Source organism: Equus przewalskii, chromosome 29, assembly GCF_037783145.1.
Source record: "Equus przewalskii isolate Varuska chromosome 29, EquPr2, whole genome shotgun sequence".
Taxonomy (NCBI): domain Eukaryota; kingdom Metazoa; phylum Chordata; class Mammalia; order Perissodactyla; family Equidae; genus Equus; species Equus przewalskii.
In genome coordinates this window covers 24,982,778-24,994,859 of record NC_091859.1, presented here as the reverse complement: position 1 = coordinate 24,994,859, position 12,082 = coordinate 24,982,778, and the positions used below count along the sequence as shown (strand labels likewise).

General features: G+C 36.5%; 1 protein-coding gene across 4 annotated transcripts in view; it reads right to left on the bottom strand.

Moving 5' to 3' along the window:
- SCYL2 (SCY1 like pseudokinase 2) overlaps positions 1–12,082 on the bottom strand; it is a 66,992-nt gene that overhangs the window by 24,897 nt on the left and 30,013 nt on the right. For all 4 annotated transcript variants that reach the window (XM_008516375.2, XM_008516376.2, XM_070599796.1 and 1 more), the window contains exons 5-8: positions 2,941–3,090; positions 1,527–1,748; positions 962–1,078; positions 248–373 (exon numbers count right to left, since the gene is read on the bottom strand). In XM_008516375.2, coding sequence (XP_008514597.1) covers positions 248–373; positions 962–1,078; positions 1,527–1,748; positions 2,941–3,090 — 615 coding nt within the window. The remainder of the gene's footprint in view (positions 1–247; positions 374–961; positions 1,079–1,526; positions 1,749–2,940; positions 3,091–12,082) is intronic.

The window sequence follows — 12,082 nt, the reverse complement described above, 5'->3', positions numbered from 1 at the left end:
AGACCTTTAGTGTTCAAGTGCACAGGTTGCATAGGTAGTATCCTCAATTTTTTTACCCGTTTTTATTATTTTTGAACTATGCAAAGAAGGTCCACTAAACTTTTGACTTCAGTCTGCAGCATTTTATAGTCATTTATGCACCTAAAGCAAAATTACATTTCTTTTTTTGGGAGAGTTATTATAGTAAGTCAAAGTAAACTTTAATTCTAAAATCCTGACTATAATAAGAAACTGATCAACAACAAACCTTAGGTAGTTTTGGTAGGACCTTTGGCAATCCTTTGAAAAACTGTGATTTCTGAAGATTATCTCTTTGGAATAAGGTATCAAAATACTGCAGTGTTACTGCACCAACATCATCAAAGAAAGGAATCTAAAACAAGGAAATAACATTATTTTGATAAATATTAAAGTACTTCTCATATCTGAAACTACCATAGTATGGTAAAAAAATATTCAGGAACATTTTACAAAATGCTAAAGACCACTTAATAAAAATCAGAATAAGGAAGTAATACACAAATCCTTTTTCCGTATTCAAATTTTCAGAATCAGGAGTTGTGAGTCGGCTGGGCAGTAACATTTTCTTTATGTAACTAATAAAATATTGAAAGATTAAGTAAATATCTTGAAGGCCTAAGGATTACCATTTATCTACTAAAATTCATGCTTAAAAGAGTGAATCAGAGGGCTACAATTTCTTGGGGTGTCCAGAATTTCTGCATATTGAATTGTAACTGTTGGAACTCTATCTATTTGAAATTTTAATTTTATATCAGAATAATTACATACATAAATTATTTAACTGTTTAAGATTAAAACAAGTTGAATATTTAACACATTTAAGAATACGGATGTTATCTGGGGACTATATCTGACTAAATCTTGCTTTAGAAGCATTTAATCTACTTTACCTCATTTTTCGTCCCTCCACCTAAGGCAGGAATTCATTTGTACTCACCTTTGTCATTTGATCCGCATCTGGTCTTACAGTGGGAGTTACATTTAACAGTAGTTTTACATGTTCACGGACTTCCTCAGGTATATTTGTAAGTGAACTAGATCCTAAACGACTCAGCTATTCAAAACAGTGATAATAGTAAATATTAATATAAAATATTCAAAAAGATATGCATTTACATTTTCAGTAGTCCATTTAAGAAAACTTTCTGAAATTTACTCAAAAATACATTTTTAGATTAAACAAATCTAATTCTACTGTTGCAAGATAAGTAAAACACTTTTCTTTAATACCTGAAATAGTTTCTATTCCTAAAACAAAATGCCCAGTATTTTAAACCATATTTCAATATTTACTCCAGTAAATAAATGCCATGAATAAAGTTGCAGGAACAAACTTTAATCCTCATTATTCATAGAATTACTTTTGTTAAGTTGATTTTATGCAAACTTAAAATATGAGACATTCACCTCATTTTAGAGAATTTTCTGAATACATTTTGGAAAACAAATCAAAGAAATATTTAATAGATTTTAAATGCAAGCAACTATTTATAAACAAATACCTGATCCAACTGCCTACTGAAACTCTTGTAAATATCTTGCTTGTTAACTTCAAATATAGGTTTCCCTTTATTAAATACAGCATACATGACTGTTCCTAGAGAGTACATATCACTGGCTGTTTCACAGCTCACAGAAAGTATGTATTCAGGAGCCAAATATTCAGGATTTGGAAGACACAATGATGGTAAATTTGGATCCCATTCTTTACAAGGAAACTTAGGCTGTAATAAGACAGAAAAGGGATTACATAGATTAAATATTTCAAACTAAAGCAAACTACTATCAAGCAGTAGCAATCCAGTTTCAAATTCATATTCAGTCATGCAAGTAAAAATGTTACCACCACCTTCATTCCTAAATTCCCAAGTCTAGAAAGTTCACGCAACAAATTGTGAGATAATAAGAACTCTTTTAACTTTGAGATTTTTGGAGCTCTCTTCCAGAACACAAATTATCACTTTAACATGCAGTACGACTGTGGAAAGGTCTGGCCTATGTTTTATGATACACAGGCTTCAAGTTTTATGGCCTCAAATATTATTTGAAACCTTGTTCCTTCACTAACTAGTATGTGATTTAGTCAACAGCTTCAAAAGGTTATTGTAAGATTAAACAAATGTATGCAAAAACAAACCTAGCACAGTCCCTGACCCATTCCCATTGTATACTCAACCAATACTAATTCTTCCTGCTTCCCTTAAAAATCTTTACTTAAATTACAAATCTATCTTAGGTAAAATCATGGTCCCTTTAACAACTCCGTATAGTTGACTTGACACATTGCAGTGTTTTCTAAGTATAAATAAGTATGTATCAAAATCACTAAGTACCATGTGCTTTGGAAGCAGAAAGAGTGCGTTCAAATCCTAGCTCTACTACCTGTCTAAATTTAGGCAGATTATTTTATTCTATGAGCCTAACTTACTCAACTGTATTATTCCTATACCTCACTGAGTTGCTGTGAGACTAAAATAAGTAAATACATAAAAAGTGTTTATAAAAATGCTTCAATAAATGTTAGCTATTATCATTGCTATTGTTGTTATCATGCTCCTTAAACAAGATTCTGTGGTCTACTAAGTTGGGGAAACACTGATAGAGATTCACTATGTTTGTTAGTGTATTTGACATTCTGAGGAAAAAAACCTGCTTCACTCAATAGTTTTCAAATTTCCTTAACTCTAGAATCCTTTCTCACGTAACATTTACAACTATGGAATTAATGAGCTGAAGAATACTGTTCGGTACAATGAACACTAGAAACTTTCTATGAAGCTATACATTTAAACATACCATTGTACCACATAGACTATTTCTACACATTTATCAGGCTTAAAAATTCTCTAGTCCATTCCAGATGCAATCACAAATTTCCATAGCCTTAAAAAATTAGAACATTAAAATCTTCATTACCTCTTGTTCAGAAGGATTGGTCGATGATACACAAAAATCAAAGCCCATTATTTTCCAGGCTCCACTTTTATTCAAAATTATATTTTCAGGTGTAATATTTCCATGAACCATTTTCACACTGCTATGCAAAAATGACAATCCTTCAGAAACCTGTAAATGGAAAAAAAAAAACCCAGATATTTTTACATTAAATAAAACTCCCTTCAATTACAGTCATAAAATGTCTCATAAAAATCACAACTGCTGCTTCTCCAAAAGATTTTTTACATGTCAGGTCACAATTAAATTTCATCATAAATGCAAAAGTGTAGATATTCTCAGCTGCCAGGACAATCTAAGCATTAGCGGGGAAAAATCCAGTTATAAAACCAGAGTACAACTATTTATCAAGTTCCTTTCTATATGCAGTGCATGTAAGCAAAAGAACAGATGATACAAAAGCACTTTGCTATCCAAATTTCTTCAGTTGCTGAGCTTGAAAAGTGAGGGAATCTTTGGTTCCTGTGTTGCAGATAGTAAATTTCAAGAGATACCTTTGTCAATTTGATTGTAATTCTTAATATTTTTGTATACTTACACTTCATATTGAAATTCAGTTCTTTTGAATAGTACTGTGCTCAGTTTTCAAATAGTAACTGATGTTCACTCATTCTCACACTGGATTAGTATTTGGGAATTATTATATTTGTGGCTGAGTTTACCACGGAATTTGTTAACTAAAAATAAAGACTAGATCTGTTTCCAGGACCAGACTTTGGCAAACTAATGCTCTCTAACTTACAGGACACCATTCTCCCAGGTTTTCCTCCAACCCCAGTGGTCTCTGATTTTCAGTCTAATTTGCTGGTTCCTCCTCATCACCCAAACCTCCTGCATTCAATGTTTAGACCTGTGAATTTTCCATCTACTCTTTCTCAGTGTTCTCACAGCTTTAAATACCATCTATATGTTGATTATTCCCAAATATCTCCAGCCTGGGCCTCTATTCTAAACTCCAGACTTGATTATCTGACTGCCTTTTTGACTTCTCTCCCCCAAATGTTTTATAAGTATCTCAATTTTATAAGATTCCAAAACTGAGCTGCCCTTACAATTCAATTTTCTCCTCCTGCAGTCTTTCCCATATCAGCTAATGGCCACTGCATTCTTCCAGTTGCTTAGGACAAAAGCCTTTGTGTTTTCTTGCACTACTCTGGTTTTTCTTATATAGCAAATCTATCTGCAAATTCCAATACCTTCACCATCAAAATATACTTAGAATTTGTGGGTGATGTCAGCATTATGGCAGAATGAACTTGCCCAGGACTCTCTCGCCCCAACATACAATAAAAAGGGGCAACCATACTTCAACAGAGGTCATCCTAACAACACAAAAAACTTCAGAGAGACACGCAGCCACACGACGGAGGGCAGAGAGGCTGGGGCCCTCCTCAGTGGAGCAGGAACAGGGTAAGAGAGAACTTTGCTCCCTCCCCTAAAGACTGCAATCGTGCCTGCAAGAGAATCCATGAGGGAAGGAACAGGTGAGGGGTCGCTCATTCGCAGCATCACCAAGGAGTCCCCAGGGCCCTTGCAGCCTAGAGGGAAGCACTCTAACAGGGCAAAAGCTTTTGGAGGGGGGTGACCTCATCAAGCCAACACCCCAGGAGACCAGATAGCAAAAGCTGATCAAGATAGACCAGAGTGCACGCTGAAGAAAGTGCCTCTTCCCCAACCCGCCCCGTGCCGTTTCACTTCCTGGGACATCGGCTGAAGGCGGAAGCCTCAGAATACGCAGCTCTCAATCCCCACCCAGTGGCAACAGGCAATGACTGCAACCGAATAATATCAGAACGTGTAAGACCCGACCTTTCAACATCAGACACTAAATCAAATCTCCAGACCAGAGAGAAAACGACAAGCACTCAGAACTCAGTCATGAGGACACAGAAATATGTAATCTAAACGACAATGAATCCAAAATAGCTATCATCAAAAAACTCAACGAGGTAAAAGAGAACGTAGAGAAACAATTCAATGAGTTCAGGAGCTACTTCACAATAGAGATTGAAACAATAAAGAATAAATCAGAAATATTAGAGATGAAAGACACAATGGAAAAGAGAAAACAAAATACAAATTCCCTAAATGCTCAAATGGACATCATAGAGGAACGTATCAGCATAATTGAGGAAAGACATGTTGAAATGCTCCAGACAGAGGAGAGAGAACTAAGACTAAAAAGAAATGAAGAAATATTCAAGAAATATCTGACTCAATGAGGAAATGCAACATAAGAATTATAAGTGTTCAAGAAGGAGAAGAGAAGGAGAATGGAGCAGAAAGTGTGCTCAAAGAAATAACAGCAGAGAACTTCCCAAACCTAGGGAAAGAGGGAAATTTGTGGAAGAGTCTTCCAGATCTCCTAGATTTGTCAATGTAAAAAGGCCTACTACAAGGCATATAGTAGTAAAACTGGCAAAAATGAATGATAGAGAAAGAATACTCAGGGCAGCAAGGCAGAAGGAAATAACCTACAAAGGGATCCTTATCAGGCTTTCAGTAGATTTCTCTCCAGAAACCTTACAAGCTAAGGGAGAATGGAATGACACAGTCAAATCTTTAAAAGACAAAAATCTTCAGCCAAGAATACTCTATCCAGCAAAAATATCCTTCAGATATGAGGGAGAAATTAAACCTTTCCCAAACAAACAAAAGCTAAGGGACTTTGTAGCCACGAGACCCCCCACTACAAGAAATCCTCAAGAAGGCCCTTATACCTGGAAAAAAAAAAGGGGGGGGGGGAGAAAGGAGACAAAAAACACAGAGTAAGGAGATAAACAGGTAGACAGAACCAGAATAAGATAGCAATCATTCAACTCTAGCATTAAGCTAGAGGGAAGGAAAACACCAAAAACAAAGATAATCTTGTCATTTAAACCACAAACTCACAACACAAGATGGAATAAGATGTGAAAGAAACACCTTAGGAGGGGAGGAGGAAAGGGACTGAATCGGTATAGACTAAGGAAATAAGAAGCCATCAGAAAATGGACTATCGTATACAGGAGATTCTGAATACAAAGCTCAAGGTAACCACTAAACAAAAAAGCAGAACAGAGGGGGTCGGCCCTGTGGCTGAGTGGTTAAGTTTGTGCGCTCTGCTTCGGCGGCCCAGGGTTTCACTGGTTCAGATCCTGGCGCAGACATGGCACTGTGTGTCAAGCCATGCTGAGGTGGCATCCCACACGCCACAACCAGAAGGACCCACAACTAAAAATATAGAACTATGTACTGCAGGCTTTGGGGAGAAAAAGGAAAAATAAAATCTTAAAAAAAGAAAGCAGAACAGAGACACAAAGAATAAATATGGAGAAAATAAAGAAACATATCATAAAAAACTACACAATTCAACAGGCAGACCAAAACACACAGGACGAAAAACAAAGGAAATGCAGGAAAACCAGAAAACAAGTGATAGAATGACAGCATTAAGCCCTCAAACATCAATAATCACCGTAAATGTAAATGGATTGAATTCTCCAATAAAAAGATACAGAGTAGTGAGATGGATTAAAGAACAAGATCCAACAATATGCTGCCTCCAGGAAACACATCTCAGTTCCAATGACAAACACGGCTCAGAGTGAAGGGGTGGAAACGGTACTCCAAGGTAATGGCAAACAAAAGAAAGCAGGTGTCGCAATACTCATATCAGACAAAATAGACTTCAAGATGAGACAAGTAAAGAGAGACAAAGAGGGGCAGTACATCAAGGGACACTACATCAAGAAGAAATAATGCTTATAAATATCTATGCACCCAACACAGGAACACCAAAGTTCATAAAGCAACTATTAACAAACCTAAAAGAAGATATTAATATTAACACAGTAATAGTAGGGTACCTCAACAGTCCACTCACATCAATGGATAGATCATGCAGGCAGGAAATCAACAGGGAAACAGTGGAATTAAATGAAAAGCTAAACCAGTTGGATGTAATAGACATATATAGAACACTCCATCCAAAAACAGCAGAATACACATTCTTCTCAAGTGCACATGGAACATTCTCAAGGACAGACCAAATATTGGGAAACAAGGCACGCCTCAATAAATTTAATAAAATTGAAATAATAACAAGCATCTTTTCTGATCGTAATGCTATAAAGCTGGAAATTAATTACAAGAAAAAAGCTGAGAAAGGGACAAAGATCTGGAGACTAAACAACACGCTACTGAACAAGCAATGGATCACTGAAGAAATTAAAGGAGAAATCAAAAAATATCTGGAGACAAATGAAAATGATAACCTACATACCAACTCATATTGGATGCAGCAAAAGCCATATTAAGAAGGAAATTCATCACAATACAGGCACACCTTAACAAACAAGAAAAATCCCAAATAAGCAATCTCAAATTACACCTAACTGAATTAGAGAAAGAAGAGCAAATAAAGCCCAAAGTCAGCAGAAAGAGAGAAATAATAAAAATCAGAGCAGAAATAAATGCTATTGAAACAAAAAAGGCAGTAGAAAGAATCAATGAAACAAAGAGCTGGTTCTTTGAGAAGATAAATAAAATTGAGAAACCCCTAGCCAGACTTACAAAGAAAAAAAGACAGAAAGCTCAGATAAACAAAATCAGAAATGAAAGAGGAGAAATAACAACAGATGCCACAGAAATACAACAGATTATAAGAGAATACTACAAAAAACTATATGCCAACAAAATGGGACAATCTAGAGGAAATGGATAAATTCTTAGCCTCTTACAACCTCCCAAAGCTGAATCAAGAAGAAACAGATAATCTGAATAGACCAATCACAAGGAAAGAGACTGAAACAGTAATCAAAAGCATCCCAAAGAATAAAACCCCAGGACCAGACGGCTTCCCTGGGGAATCTACCAAACTTTCAGAGAGGATTTGACACCTATCCTTCTCAAGCTATTCCAAAAAATTGGAGAAGATGGAACACTTCCAAACACATTCTACGAGACCAACATCACTCTGAAACCAAAGCCTGACAAGAACAGCACAAAAAAGGAAAACTACAGGCCAACACCATTGATGAACATAGATGCAAAAGTCCTCAACAAAATCTTGGCAACCCAAATTCAGCAACACATCAAAAGAATATACATCACAATTAAGTAGGATTCATACCAGGAAGACAGGGATGGTTCAACATCCACAAATCAATCAATGTGATACACCACATCAACAAACTGAGGAATAAAAACCACATGATCATCTCAATAGATGCAGAGAAAGCATTTGACAAGATCCAACAGCCATTTATGGTAAAAATTCTTAACAAAATGGGGATAGAAGGAAACTACCTCAACATAATAAAGGCCATATATGACAAACACACAGCTAACATCATACTCAATGGGCAAAAACTGAACGCCATCCCCCTGAGAACACAAACAAGACATGGACGCCCACTATCACCCTTATTCAACATAGTACTGGAGGTTTTGGCCAGAGTAATTAGGCAAGAGAAAGGAATAAAAGGAATCCAAATAGGGAGTGAAGAAGTGAAACTCTCACCGTCTGCAGATGACATGATCTTATATATAGAAAAGCCCAAAGAATCCATCAGAAAACTAATAGAAATTATTAACAACTACAGTAAAGTTCAGGGTACAGAGTCAACTTACAAAACTTAGTTGCTTTTCTATACTCCAATAACGAACTTACAGAAAGAGAACCCAAGAATATAATTCCATTTGCAATCGCAACTAAAAGAATAAAGTATCTAGGAATACTTGGAATTCACCAAGAATGTGAAGGACTTACACAATGAAAACTGTAAGACATTACTGAAAGAAATTGATAACAACATAACGAGATGGAAAGAGATTCCATGCACATGGACTGGAAGAATAAACATAGTTAAAATGTCCATACTACCCAAAACAATCTATAAATTCAATGCAATCCCAATCAGAATCCCAATGACATTCTTCACAGAAATACAGCAAAGAATCCTAAAATCTATATGGGGCAACCAAAGACCCCAAAATGCTAAGGCAATCCTGAGAAAAAAGAACCACGCTGGAGGTATCACAATCCCTGACTTCAAAATGGACTATAAAGCCATAGTGATCAAAACGGCATGGTACCGGTACAAAAACAGACACACAGATCAAGGGAACAGAACTGAAAGCCCAGAAATAAAACCGCACATCTACGGACAGATAACTTTCAACAAAGGTGCCAAGAACATACAATGGACAAAAGATAAGTCTCTTCAATAAATGGTGTTGGGAAAACGGGACAGCCACGTGCAAAAGAATTAAGGTAGACCATTATCTCACACCATATACAAAAATAAACTCAAAATGGATCAAAGACTTGAAGATAAGCCCTGAAACTATAAAACTCCTGGAAGATTATATAGGCAGTACACTCTTTCACATTGCACTAAAAAGGATCTTTTCGAATACCATGTCCTCTCAGGCAAGAGAAACAAAAGAAAAAATAAACAACTGGGAGTTCATCAGACTAAAGAGCCTCTGCAAGGCAAAAGAAACTAGAATCAAAACAAAGAGACAACCCAACAACTGGGAGAAAATATTTGCAAATCATATATCTGACAAGGGGTTAATCTCCATAATATATAAGGAACTCACACAGCTGAACAATAAAAAAACAAACAACCCGATCAAAAAATGGGCACAGGATATGAACAGACATCTTTCCAAAGAAGATATACAGATGGTCAATAAACACATGAAAAGATGTTCAACATTACTAATCATCAGGGAAATGCAAATCAAAACTACACTAAGATACCACCTTATGCCTGTTAAAATGGCCATAATCACCAAGAGTAAAAATAACAAATGTTGGAGAGGGTCTGGAGAAAAGGGAACCCTCATACACTGCTGGTAGGAATGCAAACTGGTGCGGCCACTATGGAAAACAGTATGGAGATTCCTCAAAAAACTGAAAATAGAACTACCGTAAGACCCAGCTATCCCACTACTGGGTATCTACCCAAACAATCTGAAATCAACAATCCAAAGTAACATATGTACCCCTATGTTCATAGCAGCACTATTCACAACAGCCAAGACATGGAAACAATCCAAGTGCCCATTGACAGATGACTGGATAAAGAAGATGTGAGATATAAATATAAAATGGAATACTACTCAGTGAGAAAAAAAGACAAATTCATCCCATTTGCAATAACATGGAAGGACCTGGAGGGAATTAAGCTAAGCGAAATAAGCCAGACTGAGAAAGATAAACACCAGATGATTTCACGCATATATGGAATACAAACATACACATGGACAAAGAAAACAGTTCAGTGGTTACCAGGGGAAGGGGAGGGGCGGGGGGGGGGGGAACCAGGTGAAGGAGAGCACTTATGTGGTGACAGACAAGAAATAATGTACAACTGAAATCTCACATCGATGTAAACTATTATGAACTCAATAAATACACACACACACACACACACACACACACATACACACACACACACACACATACACATACACTTAGAATTTGATCCTATCTTATCACCTTCCCGACCCTGGACCATCACTTCTGGCCTGTCCTACTGTAACAGCCACCTACCTCATCTCTTTACTTCTGCAGTTACCTGTCTACACAGTTTAATCCTCAATACAGCAGCTAGAGGAATTCTTTTAAAACCTAACCCAGATCATGTCACTTTCCTGCTCAAAATCTCCCAAAGGCTTTTCCTTTCTCTCAAAGTAAAATCCAAAGTATTTCTCTGGCTTTCAGACCTAATAGGACCCAAGCACTCCCTTAACTCTTTGACCCTACCTCCTACTACTCATCTTCTCGTTTACTCCTCTCCATCACTCCAGGTATTTTACTATTCTTTGAACATTTCATGCATGATTCCGTCTCAGGGACTTTGCACTTGCTGTTCTCCCTGCCTAGATCATTCTTTCCCCAGGTATCTATATTGCTTGCTTCTTTGCTTTTTTTCAGGTCTTTACTCAAACATCCCCCTTTCAGTGATAGATTTCCTGACTACCCTATTCAAAAATGCAAGTCCCCACTCCTCCCCATCGAAACTATCCCCTCTTCCTTTTTCCTCTCAACAAGCAATTATAATCTAATGTATTATATATTTACTTATTTTATTGTCTTTCTTCCTCCATTAGAATGCAAGTTCTAAAAGGCAGGAATTTGTGTCTGTTTTGTTCACTGCCAGACCTTTAGCACCCAGAACTATGCCAGACATACAGCTGTCCAATAAACATTTGCTGAATGAAGAAATATGAGAATGAATTCTCTAAAAAATCCCTTACAGTTTTCAACATGAAGGCAGTTCAAAGGGTAAAGAGCATAAAGAGTACTATTTTAGAAGATATCTAGATTCCTATCCCCACTTCATCACTTACTAGCCTTGCAACTTTGAGCAAGTCACTGAACCTATGTAGGTCCCAGGTGGTGAATTACTTCAAATGATGGTATATTAACTTCTTAATAAACATGGGAAATCATATTAGACTCCACACTACTCCCAGCTCCCATCCCCATAGCCATCAGGGCCTAGTCTACCTTTCTATAACTTCACTCTGTATCTCTAGTCCTTCCTATGATTTTTGACCAAGACTTTTCTTTTAACTATCATTAACTATTTTGTACATGTAAGCACTATGCTAAGCACTTATAAATTTACACATTTGATTCAGAAAATAACCCTATATAGTAGGATTATTTCCCATATGTTTTCCCTACCCTAAAATTCTACTTTTCTAGAATAATAGCTCTAAAATGCACAGCAGACCAGGTCATTTTCCCTGCTTAAAATCCTTCAGGGTTCTCCATCACCAACAAGGCCTTTCACTATCTTTTCAGCGTGACTTTCCACCACTCGCTGAGATGCTACCTGCTACTTCTAATTGCCTGAATATTTGTCCTGAGTGACTAGTACAAAGAAGTAATTAGGGGCTTAATAATATTTTTCAAATGAATGCTTTCCAGTTCTAACACATTTGAACCCATGAAATTCATGTAAGATTTACATTTTTAAAATGCTTATTCCTCAAATATAATTTATAAAACACGCAAAGTTTTTCAAGTCTAGAAAAGTTTTTCTAACTTTATAATAAAAATAAAACCTATTGCATGCTTGTTGTATATTTCAGGCACTCA